Genomic DNA, 22671 nt, shown 5'->3' with positions numbered 1-22671 from the left:
GTAGTGCAGCTCAGTATGGACTGAAGTAGTGGCACTGAAAGAGTATAGACAGTGTGTTAAAGGCATGGGCTTGTATTTTCATTTTGTTGTTCAGCCAGCCCATCTGACTCTCTACGCTCTGAGGGCAGTGACATCAGTGCGGTTCCAGAATAGCATGCGCGAGTTCGAGAAGCAGTGACAGCCACCTCCCAGGACACTAGCACCTCTAGACTCATGCCTAGTGCTAAATTCAGCCATGCACATGGGAGGTTTCACTGCAATTTGTTATCTGTGATAAAAGATGAGTAATAATGCCTTGAGCTTACCCATCTTCTACTGGCAGGGTGTCATTCCTGGCAGCTGTCTTTTGAGGTGGTCTTTTTGAGTGATGTAATTTTTTCCAATAAATTACTAAGTGTATGTTATCCAAATCTTTCTCCCTTGATTTCTTACTATAATTATTGTTATTATTTATATAGCGCCAACATCTTCTGCAGCACTGTGCAGAGCTCACAATCTAATCCCTACCATAGTCATATGCCTATGTATGTATCGTGTAGTGCATTTATCATAGTCTAGGGCCAATTTAGGGGCAAGCTAATTAACTTATCTTTATGTTTTTGGGATATGGGAAGAAAGCGGGGTGCCCGTAGGAAACCCACACAGACACAGGGAGAACATACAAACTCTGTACAGACAGTGTCCCGGCTGGGATTCGAACTGGGGACTGTTTCTCCAGTACCATTTGACCTCTTGCTGACAACCCTCTCTCTGTTTCTCCAGTATTATTCCATCTCTTGCTGACAACCCTCTCTCTGTTTCTCCAGTATTATTCCATCTCTTGCTGACAACCCTCTCTCTGTCTCTCCAGTACCATTACATCTCTTGCTGACAACCCTCTCTCTGTCTCTCCAGTACCATTCCATCTCTTGCTGACAACCCTCTCTGTTCCTACAGTACTATTCCATCTCTTACTGACAACCCTCTCTCTGTCTCTCCAGTACCATTATATCTCTTGCTGACAACCCTCTCTCTGTCTCTCCCGTACCATTCCATCGCTTGCTGACAACCATCTCTGTCTCTCCTGTATTATTCCATCTCTTGCTGACAAATCTCTCTTTCTCTGCAGTACTATTCCGTCTCTTGCTGACAACCCTCTCTGTCAGGGAGAACATACAAACTCTGTGCAGATAGTGCCCCGGCTGGGATTCGAACTGGGGACTGTTTCTCCAGTACCATTTGACCTCTTGCTGACAACCCTCTCTCTGTCTCTCCAGTACCATTCCATCGCTTGCTGACAACAATCTCTGTCTCTCCAGTATTATTCCATCTCTTGCTGACAACCTTCTTTCTGTCTCTCCAGTACCATTCCATCTCTTGCTGACAACAATCTCTGTCTCTCCAGTATTATTCCATCTCTTGCTGACAACCTTCTTTCTGTCTCTCCAGTACCATTCCATCTCTTGCTGACAACAATCTCTGTCTCTCCAGTACCATTCCATCTCTTGCTGACAACCCTCTCTCTGTCTCTCCAGTACCATTACATCTCTTGCTGACAACCCTCTCTCTGTCTCTCCAGTACCATTACATCTCTTGCTGACAACCCTCTCTCTGTCTCTCCAGTACCATTCCATCGCTTGCTGACAACAATCTCTGTCTCTCCTGTATTATTCCATCTCTTGCTGACAAATCTCTCTGTCTCTGCAGTACTATTCCGTCTCTTGCTGACAACCCTCTCTGTCAGGGAGAACATACAAACTCTGTGCAGATAGTGCACCGGCTGGGATTCGAACTGGGGACTGTTTCTCCAGTACCATTTGACCTCTTGCTGACAACCCTCTCTCTGTCTCTCCAGTACCATTCCATCGTTTGCTGACAACAATCTCTGTCTCTCCAGTACCATTCCATCTCTTGCTGACAACCCCCTCTCTGTCTCTCCAGTACTATTCCATCTCTTGCTGACAACCCTCTCTGTTTCTACAGTACTATTACATCTCTTGCTGACAAATCTCTCTGTCTCTGCAGTACTATTCCTTCTCTTGCTGACAACCCTCTCTGTCTCTGCAGTTCCATCCCATCTCTTGCTCACAACCCTCTCTCTGTCTCTGCAGTACCATTCCATCGCTTGCTGACAGCAATCTCTGTCTCTCCAGTATTATTTCATCTCTTGCTGACAATCTCTCTTTCTGTCTCTCCAGTACCATTCCATCTCTTGCTGACAACCCTCTCTGTTTCTACAGTACTATTCCATCTCTTGCTGACAACTCTCTCTGTCTCTACAGTACTATTCCATCTCTTGCTGACAACCTTCTCTGTCTCTGCAGTTCCATTCCATCTCTTGGTCACAACCCTCTCTCTGTCTCCCCAGTATTATTCCACCTCTTGCTGACAACCCTCTCTGTCTCCCCAGTACTGTTTCATCTCTTGCTGACTACCCCCTCTCTGTCTCTGCAGTACCATTCCATCTCCTCCTGACAACAATATCTCTATGTCTCCAATACCACGTCTTGTTGTCTTTGTCAGCTCTCTCTCACTCACATCTGCCTTTCTGCCTCTTTTTCTGACTTTCTCTCTGCTCCTTCATTGACTAGTCCTTACTAACCTATATCCCATTCTTTACATTCTTACTGGTGGTCATCAGTGTTGCCAACCTCAGAAATACATTTTTACTGACAAAGCACAAAAAATTTACTGACAGAACACTTTTTTTACTGACATCTAATATTATTGAAATTAAATGAAAGATATCACACATGCACCCTACGTGCAATACACCAGCAACCACGTGGGGCGCAAATGAGGAAGAAGAGTGCAGTGGCGGACACCAGACAGGTGAAGTAACAATGCACGGCATTTGGGGGGGGGGGGGGGGGGAGGACTTTGATACATTTACATTTGGGGGATGTGACCAAGGGTTTCCGTCACATTTGTTCTCGATTATCGCAGCCCTTACCGCTGCACACCTTATCGAGCATGCCAACCTGAGATTTTCCAGCATGTCCGATTGTTACATGCGATCGATACATGCAACCGATTTCGGACCAAAATTGGTTTGATTGTCAACTAGGCATGCTCTTGATGGCACTGATTTTTATAATATCAATAATAATTGTCTTATGCGATGGCTGATTGGCTGCCAAGTCTACGGATGTATGGCCACCTTTAGATAGAGCAGTGTACATTCCAGAGTGATACGTGAACTGATAAGCGGTAAGTGCTGTGATCTTCTAAGAAAGAGAGAGGGTTTTTTTTACTGACACCACAAATTTTTTCATGGACTTTACTGACAGCCAAGATTTGTTGACTTTTTTACTGACTGTCAGTAAATTTACTGACGGTTGGCAACACTGGTGGTCATATGGATGTACATTTGCTAGTGTTAAGCTGCCCATACACTGAAATTTTTGTTGCCCAATTAGATATATGATCAGACAAGATGTCTAACCGATTGTAAAATGAAGTGGATTTAAATATTTACAATCAATATTATAATCGATATTAGGCCTAAAATCATTCTAAAGACTAATAGGCAATGTTGGCTGTTAATCAGTCATAAAATAATATAAATTCTAATGTCAGATTGTATCAATCAAAAACAAAAGTGAGGGAAAGAATAGATTTACACAAATTAATCACCAACAATGAAGGAAGATATTAAAGTATTGGTTTAAAAGAGCAGCACTCAGATAAGAGTGTCAGCCCTGTGACCAATATTTTTTTACCAGGCTTAGGGGCATGTAGACCTTCATCTACGAGTACAGCAGGAGAGACAGGGTCTGGGGGATTCAGCAATTTTTCAGTGAGGCCTAGGAAAATAAAAACATTGGAAATACGACCACTATGCACGTGGGTACAATTCTTACATGCTGGGTGAGCAGGGGTTTGTGGAGAAGGTTATGTTTACAAATTAGATTATACATGTAGAGTGTTGTGTGAGTGACCAATCATAGATATTATCTTAGTGAAAAGCTTAAGCACAGGTAAAGACTGAAAAAAGCCCCCATCTCCAGAAAATGGTCGCATCGTGGATCAGGCATGCTCTTGGCAGCACCGATTTTCATCCGATTTGATTATAATAATGAAATCGGATGGTCAATCGGCCACCAAGTTTCCTGATTTACGGCCACCTTAACTTCAGACTTGCTTGAAACACTCGTTACCTGACAACACACAATCTGCGCCTTTATGTAAGATAAGCATTTGATATTTTAGATTTCTTTGCTTTTAGCATTTGCATTTGTTAAATAAAACAATTGCATGGAGGTTCCCCAATGGAGTTATACCAGTTCCCACCCCACAGGCATAGAGACTGGAAATTATCAGATCCAGCAAGTGTGGAGGTCCCACTCAGCTTTGGCAATTAGTAAGGGTAGGTGGGGGGCATGCAAGGAGCTGGAGATGGGGATGGCAAATGTTCTTCCACAAAAATCGCTGTGACCATGATAATGGTAATGAGAGGCAGAAGGTTTTGTTGTTATGTGTGATCAGCCCAATGACAGTGGTGCCCCCCCCCCCCTTTATACACACACACACACACACACACACAGACACACACACACACACACACACACACACACACACACACACACACACACACACACACACACACACACACACACACACACACACACACACACACACACACACACACACACACACACACACACACACACACACACACACACACACACACACACACACACACACACACACACACACACACACACACACACACACACACACACACCTTCAGAGCAAAGGAGTCTTCAAGAAGGCACCTTTCCCAATTTGCCATAAGTATAAAAGAGAGTTAATATACCATCTCTGGCAGGTATAACTTGAATTTTATAGTCATGAAACCCACATCACACCACATAATCCCTGTCATAACATTCCCTATCTGTTTAAACCTTATTTCAGATGTGCCTTCATGGATAACCCTGTGTTCCCACTTGAGCTGAGAATGGATTTTTTTTGTCCATTCTCCGCTCATACCAAAACTTATAGTGAACGTCTCTCAGGCCGGAGTCCGCAATAATCTCGGGCAGGCGGATGCATTCTCCCATATAGCCTATGGGGTTAATGCATCTGCCCTAAACTCCAGCTGGACCACAGCGGACCTTCAGCTGGCCGCACTTGATTCGGCTACAAGTGGGAACAAAACCTAAGCAACCCTGAACAGCTGTGTGTTATAAATAATTCTCAATGGCCCCCTCATGTAAATGGGTAAATAACTATGAACAAGAGATGAGCCCTTAAACTCTGTCATCTACTTGTGATTGAGCTGATCCCAGCTGGAGGGAATAGGCCCAGGATCTGACTTCTACTATGTTACTTAACATAGCAGCAGTCGTGCTAGTGATACTTTACAGCAGCGGCCGGTACTTAAAGGAACGCGCGTTGCTATATAATGCACGCTACGTTGCAAGGAGTGAGAGCAGCATGCATAGCGGCTGCTAATTGTTTTTTTATGAAAATATTTTTTAATGTGATATCTCCAAGTCCTAGGTTTGGAGATATCACAGTTACCTGTTAAATCTGGTGTGGCAACAATGGCTTTTCCTGCTTCAGAATAACTATTTTGCTAACATCAACCCCCAACTGCTAAATACATAGACTTTTGCTCAGTGCCATGGCGGCGGGATCTGCAACTAATATATCCAGAGGAATATTGAACTCTCGCTCAGCCACAAGGATGAGACATGGACTTAAAAGGGTCTATTAAATGCCTCCATTTTTCTTGTTACTTTAGTGAGCTCTTAAAGTGGTCTGAAACTCAGCATTTCCTCTTTGTTTTAAAAGATTCCTTACAGCTTTCAGGCTGCATTTCCACTTGTGCGGTGTGAATCGCTGCGGTAAAAATTTGCATGCGGATGCGAATTTCGCATGCGGGTCTATGAGAATTTTCATGCGAATTCGCATGGATGACGATGTATGCGAATTTAACCATGACAGTGCTGTGTGCTTTTCCATTGTTTCTATGCGAATTCGCATGAAAATTCGCATACACAAACCTCATGCAAATTTCCCTTTTAAATACATTGTATGCGATTCGCATAGCGGTATGCGGTATGCGAATTCTGATGGCTCTGCCATGCGAATTTTTTCTGCACAGAAAAACGCAAAGGAATCCTGACAAGTGGAAACAGTCCCATTCACTTGTATTGCTATGCGAATTTGCATGCGAAAAACGCATGCGATTTCGCGATAGTGGAAATGGGCCCTCAAGCTACTATCACAAAAAAAATAAAATAAAAAAAATTGTGTAGCAGAACAGCATTCAAACAGTTAAACACAGCACTTTATCCTACCATGGAAAGCCCCTTCAGCTTAGGATCCAACCCGTTGTTAAATTGTGTGTAACAACTGAAAACAAGCTCTCTGTGAAGCTCTCTCTGCTTCAAGCCTACACACAGTTCAGATCAGCTCACTAGAAGATTTTAATATATAATAAGAAGCAGCTTGAATAAAATGCAATGGCAGCTTTCAATTCAATTCAATTCACTTTATTGTCATTGTGTAACACAACAAAATTACTTTCAGAGCAGATAATCTGTACTTTGGGAACTTGTAATTTGTAAACAGACAACATTACTTGTGCACAAAAGCAAATATGGTAACTGTATAGGTAATAAAAGTAGGAAAACATTGAATGTTATGTCAGAGTTTCAGACCACTTTAATATCTCATATGCCATACGTTGTATACTTACTGTATTTATTTGTAAACTAACCTACTCTTTTTATATCAAGTAGTCCATCATTAATAAGTAAGCAGCGTAGGCTAGAGTACGTTCTACAACCCCACTGTAGAAGACTCAAACTTTCTCAGGTAATGGTATAATGCACCTTGCAGTGCATTACTGGTAGAGAGTAGGTACACAGTTCTGGAGGGGCCTTGTAATTTGGGAAGCCAGCAGCGTCAAGTGCAATGTGATCTACTACTGCTCTGCTTACCCAAACTATGGTCATCTTTACCTTCAAACCTCTTCAGTAGCTTCTGTTCAATGTCTGTGAAAGTTCCATTCTTGATATTAGTAAAGAAGTTCTGCAGATAATCCAAAGCATCTTTCGTACGGGCATCTTCATTGATCATCAAAGCATCATTGAATTTCTGTTACATAAAAAGGGTTTAGGAACATTAAAAAACAGAAGCAAAACATTTAATATAGCCTAATGATTTAACAAGCTTTTGTTGAATAGGTAAAAAAGGGATCCAGCACTGGAATAGTGGGTGTACAAAAGGCTTTATATCCATAGGCTTCACACTTCTAAGGTAAGTATCTAACTTTTTAACTTTGTTTCACTACAGGTGTGCTATAACTATGCAGAGACATGGGAATGCCTTAAAGGGACTCCAAGCAATGCAGAAAATATGGAAAGATGCATATCATTTTAAAGCTCTCTTTCTCCTCCGCTTTTTAGTTTTCGCTATTTTCGCGATTGAAATTGCCGCGGCCACGATTTAGATTGCGAAAATAGAGAAAACTAAAAGGCGTAGGGCGACGATTTAGGGGTCATCAGAAAGAGGAGAAAGAGAGCTTTAATATTATATCCATCTTTCCATAGTTACTTGTATTACACAGGACGACACTTTCCCCAGTGTCAGCAGCTCCATTCAGCAGAATGGAGCTGCTGACTTTAGGAAAAAGTCGCCCTGTGTAATACAAGTAACTATGGAAAGATGGATATCATTTTAAAGCTCTCTTTCTCCTCTTTCTGACGACCCCTAAATTGTCACCCTACGCCTTTTAGTTTTCTCTATCTTCGCGACCGAAATCGCGGCCGCTGCAATTTCAATCGCAAAAATAGCGAAAACTAAAAGGTGTAGGGCGGCGGTTTATATATCATTGGAAAGAGGAGAAAGAGAGCTTTAAAATGATGTGCATCTTTCCATAGTTTCTGCACTGCTCGGAGTCCCTTTAAGCCAGCCCTGAACACTGGCACAGCACACAATGAAAAGTTTTCATTCCAGATATAAATGCTGTAGAAATCCAGTGCACTGAGCTGTGTGTTTTTGTTTAGCTACATCAGAGTGTAATTAGCCTTTACAGTAAAGGTGAATGAGAGCATAGTGGCTCTATCTGTACAGGAAAAAACTGAGGCTTTAGCCCTTTATATGTTCCCTGAAAGCTAATACAGTTAAAACTTTAATGTTGTGCCTAATCTTTTAGAGCCAGGAGGAATTTCTGAGTTTAGATCTACTTTAAAGCCAAAGTTCAGACTCAGCTTTTATATGTGCCCAGTTTCCCACATTCATGCACATGTGACTAATGAGGAAGTTTTTCTAGGTGACTGGGCGAAAGCAGGCAGCTATCAGTCGCTGAGGATCTGTTAACTAATGAAGCAGGTACTTTACTTTTTTATTTTGCAAAAGCTACAATTTTTATGTGTGTGTGTGTGTGTGTGTGTGTGTGTGTGTGTGTGTGTGTGTGTGTGTGTGTGTGTGTGTGTGTGTGTGTGTGTGTGTGTGTGTGTGTGTGTGTGTGTGTGTGTGTGTGTGTGTGTGTGTGTGTGTGGTGGGGGGGGGGGGGGGGAGAAACTCAGTAAAAGTACATGTATGAAAACAGCATACCCTTAAATGTTCAGTATACGTGAATAGTGCACTACACAGACGACTCTCCTCCATTTTATCTTCCAGCTGTAGTAAGCGGCATTTCTTCTGGATGTCAATAATCCACTGCTCATACTTCTGTGTCCCATATGCTCGGCTCTGAATATCTGACAAAGTCTCTGCAACAGTAGTGATAATTTGCACTTAAAGTAAGTCTAACACCACTTTACAGTTGTTCATTGAATTAGCAAGCAGAGAAAAATAAGAGTGTTTTTTAAGCAATGTATATTAAGTTAAAGCTCCAGAGATTTTCTAATCTTGAGTAAACACCCAAAGAAGAGTTGGTTTTGTGTATAAGCTCTTTGATTAGCTGCATCAACTACTGTTAAAGTGCATGCCCAAGATCCTCTACACCCATTTCCCATGCCACAGACTTCCGCGAGTTCAGACAACAATCTTAAGGCTGGTTTCACACTGCATATTGGCGTTAGAAATGCAGTGCATTACGCCCATGCGCACCGCTAAAAACAGGCCTTCAGGGAATACCGCAATATTACACAGTATTCCCTGCCTGGCATTCGGCCAAGCAGGAAGTGGCGCGCACTTGTGGTCAATTCCTGCTTCGGGTATGCGGAAGTGCACGGAAACGTATTGTAAAAATACGCTTCCACACATGTGCACCATGATGTCACAACGCCAATGTGGTTAAAGAACCCTGTGCCGCCATAGACTAACATGACATCCGGGCTGACGCAGATTACTGAACGGTAACGTAGGTATGCACTAGTGTTAAATTGGGCACTTCCAACGCAGTGTACCGCAACGTGGGAGGTATGAACTTCCCCATAGACTTTAATTAGGTTGCGGTAGCAGTGCGTTAATTTGACACAACGCACCGCCTCAGTGTCAAAGGGCCATGAGAGTACCAATAAACGGTACAATTTTTTGTATAAGTAATTGGAAGGTAATTGTTGATTGTTCCCATAAAAGGGTCAATTCGAGCACTTTCTCTCTTCAGATACGATCGTACAATCCAACTTTTGGAATCTTCTGTTCCAATTGACCAAAGAATCGTTTCACATCGATTTTTGCCACACACTGCACAGTTTTCTGTACAATTCAATCATAAAAAGTGCGTCGAAAGATACATCTGATGAAAAAATCGTACCATTAATGGGCACCTTAAAGGGACCATGAGCAGGTGATAAAAACAAAATTGACACTTACCTGGGGCTCTTCCTACTGCCCACCATAGGCCGCGAGGTCCTCTGACGTCCTCCTGGCTCCTTCCCTGGTCCCGCACACAGGACGACTTCGGCCTGAAGTCAGGTCTGAGTCCCGCTTCCGTGTATAGAGCCATTACACTGGCTGGCATGACAATCCTGCGCATGCGCGATTCTCTAAGATTAAACCGCGCATGAGCAGGACTCTCACCGGGTCCCAGGACCTGGACCAGGGAAGGAGCCAGGAGGACGCTCGGGGACCTCGCGGCCTACAGTGGGCTGAATGAAGCCCCAGGTAAGTGTAAATTTTGTTTTTATCTTCTGCTCAGGGTCCCTTTAAGAGAGATACATCTATGTTACACTCCCTCACAGTCTGAACAACCTGATGGTACAAGCCATGGAACAACAGAAAACCCTTCCACAAAGCTTGCTGTTAACCTCCTTAGCGGTAACCCCGAGCTGAGCTCGGGGTAAGCCGCCGTGGAGGATATCTCAGCCCCTGGTGGGGCAATTTCTGTTCTGTAAATTGCTGTACGCGCAGCCAGCACTTTGCTAGCTGCGCATCCAGCTCGATCGCCGCATGCAGTGGCGGAAGAGGGCCCCCCCCGCCAGAGCCCTGCGCAGCCCGGACCAATCAGTCCCGGGCAGCGCAAAGGGCTGGATCGGATGGGTCTGACGTCAGGACGTCGGCTGACGTCCATGGCGTCATTCCGATCGTAGCCATGGCGACAGGAGAAGCCAAACAGGAGATCGCGTTCTATACGCAATCTCCTGTTTACTTTTGTTGCCGGCGGCGATCGGACTAGAGGGACACATGCGCCCTCTAGTGGTGTTTTATGTAGCTACCACTCAGGTAGCTACATGAAACAAAAAAAAGAATTCAAAAAAGTGCAATGCAGCCTCCTTGGCGGAAAAATTGAACCGCCAAGGAGGTTAACTCCTTCAGACCACCTTTAAAAAAAAAACATTTTGTAGCTGCAGAAGTCTCATTTGATAATGAAAAGGAAGCATTGGCCATGTTACTATATATCTCTTTGTCTGATTTTAATATCTTTTTTTTTTTTTTTAAATAGCCAAAGAAAACATTAGTTTAACTCATTTTCTATCACACATACATGTGTTTCCACCAACTAGATGGTATATGGGTTTGGATTTCATCACCACAGTTGGCACCCACCTAAGTATGGGTATATTGACTTTGCCATCTCCTCAGTTTCTTTCATGATTTCAGACATAATGTCAGCAAACGGATCAGCCCCACGACACCCTACTTCTTGAATAACTGCAAAAGATGAATAGTAGTATGTGATACAGTTGCTATGAAATTGCTTGGAATCACTTTTAAAGTGTACCTGCGACAACATTTGACATGATGAGATAAACACGTGTATGTACAGTGCAAAACATATTAATAGCCAGGCTGTTTTAATTGTTCTGTTTTACTGCCTGAAAGAGTTAATTTGTAGGCATGGAAGTGACAGCTTTTGTCTTGGTACCTTTTGGGGAATATAGTAAACATCACTGATAAGCAAATTACAGCCATTAAATTTTCCTGGCAGAATACAACTACCAAGAGCAGAGGGAGATAAAATACATTAACTATTGATCCTTTTCTAACTCTGGGACACTTATTAGGCTGGCACTGAGCAGAGGCAATAAAACATTCAATCTAGTCTGTAAAAGTTGAAATATAAAATAAAACCATGGGATATCTAAAAAAAAGTCATTTTTAGGAGCAGGAGCATAAATACAATTGTTTATCTCATCAGTTTGGTGGCAATATAGTATTTGGAAATAAAGGTGTATTTTTTCTATGTTTTTTTTCCCTCACTAATCTCACGTGCATGCGTGCGGGAACACCGCGCACATGCATGCACACAGCGGCAGCAGCACTGTTTGACTTATAAAAATGTCCTGAAGCCATTAAGAGACTCTAGCAGTATATTTTTATAAGTCTGGTTGTCATTAAGTGGTTAAGTGAGTTCTGTGTTAGATGTGTAAATGCCTTTCACAAATGATTTATAGTGCTTGAAGATCACACAGCAAATTATAATGCTGCTGAGACTTGTTATTGTTCAAAAATGTGCTATCACCTCTTGTAAGATGAAAGGCACAGACCTGGTAGATGAAGAGGCAGTAGGAGCAGGGCACTGGTTTGCCTACACTGCCCCCATATGAGAACCCAGCCAAACTGGTATAAAGTATCTGGGTGTGCAACCCTTATTTCTTGTGTATGGAAACCCCAAGTCTGACCTGTGAAGCCTAAAGTGTACCCGAGGCAACATGTGACATGATGAGATAAATGTGTATGTACAGTACAAAGCACATTAATTATTAATAACCAGGCTGTTTACTTGTTTTATTTTGCTGCCTGAAAGAGTTAATATTTTGGCATGGAAATGACAGCTTTTTATGGGGAATATAGTAAACATCACTGTAAGCAAATTACAGCCATAAATGTTTTCCTTGCAGAATACAACTTCTGAGGACAGTGGAGAGACATGACAAGGTCAATAGTTCACGTATTTTCACTCTGGGACACTTAATAGACTGCCACAGATTAGAGGCAACCTACTTTGTAACCGTTTAAATATAAAATAAAACCATGGGATACTTACAAAGTCATTTTTAGGATTAGGAGGATAAATGTAATTATTTATCTCATCAGCTAATTTTACCTTGGGTTCACTTTAAGCTCGGTAAACTGTATTTCTAGCTCACCCACTCAGTCTGAATGAGTTTGCTCTGTTTGAGTGCCCTCTAGCAAGTGCTGAATCTATCTCTTCAGACTAAGAATTAGCTTAAAAGTAACAAACAAACTTTAAGTTTAAATTACTGATGTAGGCAGATTCTGAAATTTCAGCCTACAGTTCAGCCTTAACCTCCTTGGCGGTAACCCCGTGTGTGACACGGGGTAAGCCGCCGGAGGGTGCCGCTCAGGCCCTGCTGGGCCGATTTTCATAATTTTTGTTTTGCTGGACGCAGCTAGCACTTTGCTAGCTGCGCCAGCACTCTGATCGCCGCCGGCCCCTGCCCGATCGCCGCTATCTGCTGCGGCGCGGGCCCCCCCCCCCCCCTCCAGACCCCAGCGCTGCCTCGCCAATCAGTGCCAGGCAGCGCCGAGGGGTGGCCCGGGACTCCCAATGACGTCCCGACGTCAGTGACGTCGGTGACGTCATCCCGCCCCGTCGCCATGGCGACGGGGGAAGCCCTCCAGGAAATCCCGTTCTATGAACGGGATTTCCTGATCGGAGATCGCCGAAGGCGATCGAAGCGGGCGGGGGGATGCCGCTCAGCAGCGGCTATCATGTAGCGAGCCCTCGGCTCGCTACATGATTAAAAAAAAATTTTTTTTTAAAAAAACTGCTACGCTCCCTCCTGGCGGTATTTTTCATACCGCCAAGGAGGTTAAAGAGACTCCGTAACAAAAATTGCATCCTGTTTTTTATCATCCTACAAGTTCCAAAAGCTATTCTAATGTGTTCTGGCTTACTGCAGCACTTTCTGCTATCACAGTCTCTGTAATAAATCAATGTATCTTTCCCCTGTCAGACTTGTCGGCCTGTGTCTGGAAGGCTGCCAAGTTCTTCAGTGTTGTGGTTCTGCTTTGAACTCCCCCTTCCAGGCCCCTCTATGCACACTGCCTGTGTATTTTTTTAGATTAGGGCAGCTTCTCTCTTCTCTCTTATCTTTTACAAGCTGGATAAATCGTCTTCTGAGCTGGCTGGGCTTTCACATACTGAGGAATTACAGACAAAGGCAAAGCTGTTTGCAGGAAGAAAGGAGCAGCCTGAAACTTCAGTGCATGAGAGCTGAAGGGGGAAAGAAACACACAAGTGATCTCTTGAGATTCAAAAGGAAGGGTGTATACAGCCTGCTTGTGTATGGATGTATTTTCTATGTGTGGACATACTGTACATCAACCTACTTCCTGTTTTAGTGGCCATTTTGTTTGTTTACAAACAAACTTTTTAAAACTGTTTTTAACCACTTTTAATGCGGTGAGGAGCGGCGAAATTGTGACAGAGGGTAATAGGAGATGTCCCCTAACGCACTGGTATGTTTACTTTTGTGCGATTTTAACAATACAGATTCTCTTTAAGAGTCTTCCCAATGCCATTCTTGGTTGAAGTTATTCAACCTGCTAGGTCTTCGGTACTTCTCGGTCAACCTTCGGAACTACTTGCATCCCCAAGTAATTACAAAGACAAGCACATCTGTACTGCACATGTGCAAACCTGGACTGCTCAGACATGCAAGTAGTTCCAAAGGCTGCTGAGGAGTACCACAGACCTAGCGGATTGAATAACCTCAACCGGGGACAGTGCAGAAACAAGGGTCGGGACAGAGGAACATAAAGGCTCTATAGTATCCAGAGCCTACCCTCTACTTAGGTATGTATCAAACCTGAAGTCAGTTTCCTAACTTCAGGTTTGCTTCAACTTTAGAGGCATATAGACATATTTATAGTGTGGTTGCAAAACATCTACGTGTAGGTAGTGTATTTATATTCTTACATTTCTCTGGCTTGTACACAACTTTCTGCAGTTCGTCCAGATGGTGTTTAACAGTGGAAATTACTTCGATATCCAGAGAAGCGCAAAGTTTGCCAATGTATTGAACAGCGTCTGTAGTACTGCGGGACTTCCCCGTTCCCACCGAGGCAGTCAAGCCAACAATCTGTGTACAAGATATAAATGTTACTGACAGATAAATGAATATCTAATCTCTTATAAAAATGAAGTTTAACTTCCTCACACACATTGGTAATTCATGATAACAGCTCTAGCAAGCACACGCAGGGTTTGATCAAGTGGACCTTGATGAAAAAATATACACGAGAGAGAAAGGAGTCCAATATAGTGTAGTAAGTTTTGACTTACTTATTTTTGGGGAAATAAATGTATGGGGAAGGGAGGTACTCACAAACCCGGGTTGCTAGCCAGCAACCACCTACAGCACGTGTGGGAAATGCCCGTCCTGCACTCGGGTAAGTGGAAGGCCTCTCAATGTTTTAGACGCTCTCTTCGGAAGAAAAAGAGACCGAAGTCTCGATCTTCCAGTGGAGGGTAGCACAATGGATACTGAGGGATAAAAGGCACCCAACAAGGGATGATGTCAAGTATAAAAAAGGTAAGGGTAAGTTTACCTAGAGAATGTCGTCTAGGCTGTGTATAGGAAAAACTTTTTTTTTTATGAAGGCTGGATTCACACTTGTCTATCAGTTTTCTGCATGAGTTTTCTGGCAGTGCTGCCAATTGTTTTTCTGCATGTGAAAAATGCATTCAAGTGTGAACTGACCCATTGATTAACATTGGTTCTCAGTTTTCTTGTGCAGAAAATGCACAGAAAAACAGTGTGAATCCAGCCTCAAGCACAAGACAAACGTGTTTTGCGGGCAACAACGCCCACTTCCTCAGGACAATGGTGTGCCTAGGAAAATAGAGCTGACAGTTCTGAGAGCTCCACATAAAGTACTTAGTAATAATACAAAATTGCATTAACAATTAAAAAAGTACAATTACGGCCAAAAAGGTTTTAGTTAACAAAGGTCTCAATAACACAGAAGAAGACCCACTAGGCCGTTAGGCCGTATGTGCACATATTTCAGATGGAAATAAGAACATAAAAACATATATATAATTTATGCCCTCAGGCAAGAACTCCCATCTCATTTCAATATTTTTATGTTTTAATAAATGTTGTTTTTATATACTGTATATTTCTTACATATCAAGTATAAGCATACAAGCAAATAGGATTCGCTGCATTGTCTAGAGACAGCTGGATCACAGCTGTATGTATGGCCACCCAGTGGAGTTTATGGTCAGCTGTCTTGTACTTAGCAAACAAAAAAATCTCTGTGTGCAATACCAAGTTCTTCTGTTTGTCTCATGTGCTTGGTATCACAGAATGGGTAGGCAATACAGTTTTATTCTCATCTTACTATCCTTGTCATACCTAATACACAGGCTTATGTTCAGCATTCTTTACCTGGGGACGTGTTTGACCAGGTGAGTCTATCTTCTGATCCAGGAATTGAAACATCAGCCTGTTGTAGGGATGGTGTCCAATTGTATTGTGACACTCATCAAAAATCATCAAGGTGAACACAGAAAGGGAAGAAATATCTCCTCTATCTAGAGAATTGAGGAGAATCTGAGGAGTGAGAACGATGATGTCAGTCTCCTCAATAATCATTCCCAAAGGCACATTCTCAGCTTCTTCTCCACAGAACCCCCTCACGGAATACCTAAAGCAAAATGACAGCTATTGGGTTACTAAGTAACAACAAAAGAAAACTAGAAAGCTAATACTGCCATACAAATAAAACTGCTGAACAATTTCCACCACATCCATCAAATCCTTGTTACATATGGCAAAAGTAGATTTTGTCAAGTCTTGCTTTTCTGTTCAGTAACACAACTGATGGAATAAGATGATTATGTGGGGTACATGTTTTAAGAATGTGATACAGCTACATTTACTAAAAGCATATCTGACCTGTAAAAGAAAAAAAAAAAAGTTAATTTTTACTTATCTTGGGCTTGTTACGGCCCCCAACACTGCCCCAACCCCCATAGACTTTCAGGACCCTCAATGTCCTCCAGGACCTCTCTGCAATCCAATTGAAGTGTGCAACCTTGCTGGATCGCCTACTACAGTGCATGTGCTGTCCCAGCTGCGTGCCTCCTTTATCGCGCTCCCATGACTGGGTGTGTTCTGTGCATGTGAGGTTCATAAAGACTTGTAATCAGGCATGTGCAGAATGCTTCCAGCTACAAAAGTGGGATCAAGGAGTTGCTCTGCGTGTACAATGCATGCGGCGTAGTGCATTTGCACAATGGTGGAGGGAGAACATAGATGGACCCGAAAGACTTCAGGGGCTGGAAGAAGCCCCCCCCCCCCTTTTTCAGTCTGTGATGGCACTTTGAACTAGATTTATGTACAATTATATATTTTCACATGCGACCTTTTTCACAAGTAGGAATGTACCGTATTTTTCGGACTATAAGAAGCACCTTTTCTCCCCCAAAAGTGGGGGGAAAAAGTCACTGCGTCTTATAGTCCGAATGTGGCCGTTTTACCAATCTGGGGGCTTCCATTCTGTGTGATGTAGTGATGTCCGCGGTGGTAAGGCAGCAGCAGCACGATGCTAAGTGTTTCTGATTCACACCCACTTAAAGAATACCGGTACTTGACCTGGCTGTAATCCTGGCGTCCGTGGTGGAGAGGCAGCTGAATCAGCGCGATCCACGTGTTTTCTAAGCGGCATAGCAGCAGCCGCTGTGATGATCTGAAATGCTGCTCCTGGCTGGGATCTTCTAGTCTGATCAGTGCGACCCCGCAGAGAAGGACAGTACATCTTCAGCCACTATAGCGGCAGAGTCCTCATAGGCTTCCGTACTGTATTGTTTACTGGTGTCATCAAATGACCCAGCGCACGTGCGCCATGGGTCATGAAAGAGCGCCAGTAAACAATACAGTACGGAAGCCTATGAGGACTCTGCCGCTATAGCGGCTGAAGATTTACTGTCCTTCTCTGCGGGGTCGCGCTGATCAGACTAGAAGATCCCAGCCAGGAGCAGCATTTCAGATCATCACAGTGGCTGCTGCTATGCCGCTTAGAAAACATGTGGATCGCGCTGATTCAGCTGCCTCCCCACCGCGGACGCCAGGATTACAGCCAGGTCAAGTACCGGTATTCTTTAAGTGGGTGTGAATCAGAAACACTTAGCATCGCGCTGCTGCTGCCTTACCACCACGGACATCACTACATCACAGGAGCCAGCATTTCCGATCATCACAGCTGCTATGCCGCTTAGTAAGCACTCGGATCACGCTGATCGGTTGATGCAGGGAGCAGTTGTGCCAGGGATGAAGAGTCACTGAGCGTGAGCCCAGTCTAGACACCTAACCACCTATGTGGGTGGTCACAACGCAGCTCCGCTTTACAACCATTGGAGAGAAGCCCCACATGCAGCAACACTGACACAGGCTCACTCTTCCCAGAGGCAGAGACACTGATCTGCCAGGAGGACACCTGCTGAGCATCTTTGCAGATCCCCAGGATACCTGCAGGACTAGGAAAATACCCATAGCCTATGTCCCTGGCTGGAGAGGGACAAAGCACTTCCACTGACTGATAAGGGCAAGTCAGCAACACCCTGAGGTGAGATTACTCCACGGAGAAGCTTGCCAGCATTGCTTTGAGAGTGTGCTCTCTCCCATTTTGTTTCATCCCCTCCCCCACCCTGTGTTAATAGAATTTTACCACTTATAGTGGCACACACAAAGCAGCACCAGGGACCTTCAACTATCCACCATTTACTTACTACCATCCATCCAGATTGCTCCTCCTATGGTTCTAGGAGTATCATATACTTTACAGTATATTGGATACCTTGTTCTACCACTCCTGGACTATGGACGCACCTAGGCTCAGTATTCTTTTTTTTCCCCTGGTTTTTGCCCCCTAAACCTAGGTGCGTCTTATAGTCCGGAGCGTCTTATAGTCTGAAAAATACGATACTTTTTGACATTTAAATGCAGCATTCTGCTTGATCTCAAAGCTGTACCTGTTTGCTTTTTTTGTTGCCCCTGGAATCTGAAATATTCATTTTATGTATTAATTGAATTATTATATCATACAAATACTGATGGTCTGTGCACTTTTTTCTTTTAATTGTTTTTAAAGCAAATCTGAAGCGAAAAAAAAAGTATGATATAACGAATTGTATGTGTACTACGGATAAGAAATAGAACATTAGTAGCAAGGAAAAGAGTCTATCTTTTATACTGAATATTTTTAGTAACTTTGCATTATTCTGTCATATTTGCAGTTTACAAACAACACTCAATATTTTAGACTATAAAACAGAGCAGAGCTAATGACCCTTTGAACTTTCCTGCAAGAAAAGCTTATCTCAACCTTTCTCTCATTGTTTCTTTGATGTATTAGTGCTTCATAAAACAGCACTGTCTTTGACCCAAATTGAGTTGAAGAACTCAGAGAAGCTCTTTGCATAGCTCTTCCTGTACTGGAAAACAATATGAGACTCTTTTCTTTGCTGCTAATGTTCTATTTCTTAGCTGTACTGCACATACAATTTATAATATCACAAGTTTATTTTCGCATCAGGTTTGCTTTAATTTCTTAATGCCTGGGCACTAGATACTAGCAGATATATAGAAATCGAGAAGTCGTGGATAGCCAAAGGTCATACACGTATCAGAAACAGAGGTACCAGGAGTCAGACAAAATCAGAGTCGTTAACAGGCCGAGGTCTAAACCGAGTATTAGATGTCTGCAGTACAGGAAGGATGAGACTAAACAAAGTGAGGGGCACGCCGGGTCATACACAGGAAAACAATCAGGAGAGTATACAATATACAAGACTGATCTAACTAGAGTACATACTGTATATATCGGCAGTGTCTGCATATATATATAGCAGGAAATAATAGATCACAGACCAAGCCCCCAGGAAAATCGGACCAATCAGTAACATCCCTGCAGCAAGTGTCAGCTGACCGCAGGAATCAGCTGACACACCTCAGACATGCCTCCTTAACCTATAAAGGCAGCTCTGAGCTGGGCAACAATGGAATGGTTTAAAACAAAACATATCCATGTGTTAGAATGGCCCAGTCAAAGTCCAGATCTAAATCCAATCAAGAATCTGTGGCAAGATCTGAAAACTGCTGTTCACAAATGCTGTCCATCTAATCTGACTGAGCTGGAGCTGTTTTGCAAAAGAAGAATGGGCAAGGATTTCAGTCTCTAGATGTGCAAAGCTGGTAGAGACATACCCTAAAACAGTGGTTCCCAACCTTTTCCGGCCCGGGGAACACTTTCTGACCATATTTTTCTCCGGGGAACGGCGGGGGGGTGTTTGCGCGACCTAGCGGACAGTGCCATGCGCAGCAGGCTATGGGGGGAGGGGGCCTGGGGTGCGGCTGCATAGCTAGCATAGTTGCCCCAGTATAGGGAGTTTAGTTGCCCAAGTATGGTTAGTATAGTTACCCCAGTATAGTGCCCCAGTATAGCTAGTATAGTCCCAGTATAGCTAGTATAGTCCCAGTATGGATAGGTAGTGCCCCTGTATAGTGCCCAGTATGGGTAGGTAGTGCCCCAGTATAGCTAGTATAGTGCCCAGTATAGCTAGTATAGTTGCCCCCAGTATAGCTAGTTTAGTTTCCCCTAGTGTAGGTAGTTTAGTTGCCCCCAGTGTAGGTAGTTTAGTTGCCCCCAGTGTAGGTAGTTTAGTTGCCCCAGTGAAGGTAGTTTAGTTGCCCCCAGTGTAGGTAGTTTAGTTGCCCCAGTATAGCTAGTTTAGTTGCCCCCAGTGTAGGTAGTTTAGTTGCCCCCAGTATAGCTAGTTTAGTTGCCCCCAGTATAGCTAGTTTAGTTGCCCCCAGTATAGCTAGTACAGTTCCCCCCAGTATAGATGCCCAGGAGGGGGGGAAGCAGCGCTAGAAGGAAGGGCAGTGTAGGCAGCGGTGGGGAGGGGGGAAATATCTCCCCCTCCCTCACCTGGGACCCCTCCTACTGCCTCTCTCCCCCTCCATTTAGCGGTGGCAAGTGCGGGCTCGGCGGTGGGGAGACATGCGCAGAATTACTCACCACGCCAGGTTCCAAGCGCCGGCAGCGTCATGTCGTCACAGATCTCCGCCTTCAATGCCGCCCACTGTGCTTCCGCATATCAGGAAGCACAGTGGGCGGCATTGAAGGCGGAGATCTGTGACGACATGACGAGCCCGCACTTGCCACCGCTAAATGGAGGGGGAGAGAGGCAGAAGGAGGGGTCCCAGGTGAGGGAGGGGGGGGGATATTTCCCCCCTCCCCACCGCTGCCTCCACTGCCCCTCCTAGCGCTGCTTCCCCCCTCCTGCGCCCTACAGTAGGTACAGGTCTGGCGAGAGGCCAGACCTGTACGGCACACCAGGAAACATCCCGCGCGCGGCACAGCGGTTGAAAAACGCTGCCCTAAAAGACTGGCATGCTGTAATTGCTGCAAAAGGTGGTTCTACAAAGTATTGACTCAGGGGGCTGAATAATTACGCACACACCACTTTCAGTTATTGATGTGTAAAAAATGTTTGGAATAATGTATGATTTTCGTTCCACTTCTCACATGTACACCACTTTGTATTGGTCTTTCACGTGGAATTCCAATAACATTGATTCATGTTTGTGGCAGTAATATGACAAAATGTGGAAAAATTCAAGGGGGCGGAATACTTTTGCAAACCACTGTATGTTAGCACATACCGGTCTTCGAAGTACTGGCAGAAGATATTTTTCTGTTGCTCATACACTGGCACTTTAGTAGCCATAAACACAATCTTTCCCTTTTTTCCTTCTGGCATAGATGATAGATGACGATCAGAAATTGATAATGCCACAAATGTTTTTCCACTTCCTGTAGTGAGATAAAAAACAAAATAAGCAAGAATCAATATTAATAGACACAGTTGTTGTACATTGTTTTTTCTGGGATATTGCTTTTGTAGTCAAATTCAAGTAGGTCATAAATGAAGAAATCAGCACTCACTGTGGTACATTTCCTGCATTCTGTTACACAGCTAAGGGAGCTAGACAAAAGCACTGACGTTCATAAACCTCTTCAGACAGTAACATAGAATAAGACCAAAACCAACTTCAAACCACTGCGTAGGCTGTGTTTCCACTAAAGTGAAAAACTGACATTGAACGGATCCTATTTTATAAATGGGATCTGTTCACACTTGTTAGTCTGCAACAGATCCAACACTTCTGTGCTGTCCGCGATTTTCACGGAAGAATGGATGCATTTCCCATATAGCCTATGGTTGAAACACATCCACCCGGGCTCCAGCTGGACAACAGATCATCAGAGTGTACACTACACTCTTTACTCTTGCTGGTCTTTCCTGGTCTGGCTTCAAGTGGGAACCCAGCCTTTATTTGTTTCATATATGTTGTGGATCTTTTTCAGATGTTAAGGCCAAATCCTACGGTTTTTTTTTAATGTTCAATAATCTTAAACAGGATTAGAAACTTTAGGTGAGAAATGGTTGGATGGTATTGCTATACGTATCCCGAATGGACATGTTTATCCTCACTTCCTGGACATCTCATGAGACCTTCATAGAGTAGCTGTGGGGCTTTAAAATGAAAACTAGGAAGAAGGGGCAGCAAGAAATCTAATCCGAATTGTAAAACTTTTTCCTGTGCAAAAAAAAAATAAATTTCAATCTGTTTCTGCTATTTCCACTGTTGGAGGGATTGTGAGAGCAGTTATCACAAAATAAAAAAAAACACATTACAGAATATTTGACAAAGTCAGTGCAAGCAAAACTAATGCAAACCAGGCACAGGAATGGGGCAGTTGCTCAGAATGACCGGTCAGAATCATAATCTGTACATCTGCTCAACTTTAGCACCTGTTTCACTTCAACAGCCAAAGATACGATTCTATTGATTGGAGCCCAGGTAAAGGAAAAGATGTTCTTGTGCCTCTTGATAAGAGTGAAATGACAAACACCCCAAACTAACACACACGCACTACAAAAGGAAACAACGGGTCCGCCGGACCCTCCCACTGGGCGGTCTTTAGCGGACAGTATGCGCGTGTGTACACGCTGTCAACGGACTGATAAGGCTGTTTCTGAACGATGAAAATTTTCATTGTTGTTTTGGACAGCTTAAATAGGGCTTAGTACATCTTTAGAGTTGTAATTGTTGCTCTGATTTACCACACTATGCGAAACTGAAAAAAAGAAGAAGTGTAAGGGATTGAGTTTTAATGTCTTTCTCCCCCTCTTTACACAGGTCTCAGCACCTGTCCCTCATCGGTCTGGTAATTAAGCCAGTCACTTTGGCAACACAAACATTGGGTACAGTAGACAGGAGAAACAAATAAACTACACTT

At 43.6% G+C, this 22671-nt stretch overlaps 1 protein-coding gene across 2 annotated transcripts in view; it reads right to left on the bottom strand.

Moving 5' to 3' along the window:
• Positions 1 to 22671, bottom strand: part of RIGI (RNA sensor RIG-I) — a 108249-nt gene that overhangs the window by 36468 nt on the left and 49110 nt on the right. The window contains exons 9-15 of one of the 2 annotated variants that reach the window (XM_068234363.1): positions 21030 to 21180; positions 15750 to 16008; positions 14273 to 14435; positions 10933 to 11037; positions 8554 to 8711; positions 6957 to 7092; positions 3702 to 3785 (exon numbers count right to left, since the gene is read on the bottom strand). In XM_068234363.1, the coding sequence (XP_068090464.1) occupies positions 3702 to 3785; positions 6957 to 7092; positions 8554 to 8711; positions 10933 to 11037; positions 14273 to 14435; positions 15750 to 16008; positions 21030 to 21180 (1056 nt within the window). The remainder of the gene's footprint in view (positions 1 to 3701; positions 3786 to 6956; positions 7093 to 8553; positions 8712 to 10932; positions 11038 to 14272; positions 14436 to 15749; positions 16009 to 21029; positions 21181 to 22671) is intronic. The other variant, XM_068234364.1, reaches the window with a different exon arrangement.

The sequence above is a fragment of the Hyperolius riggenbachi genome, chromosome 1 (genome assembly GCF_040937935.1).
Source record: "Hyperolius riggenbachi isolate aHypRig1 chromosome 1, aHypRig1.pri, whole genome shotgun sequence".
In the NCBI taxonomy this organism is placed as follows: domain Eukaryota; kingdom Metazoa; phylum Chordata; class Amphibia; order Anura; family Hyperoliidae; genus Hyperolius; species Hyperolius riggenbachi.
The sequence above is the reverse complement of the archived record's forward strand: the minus strand, read 5'-3'. Positions and strand labels throughout refer to the sequence as shown.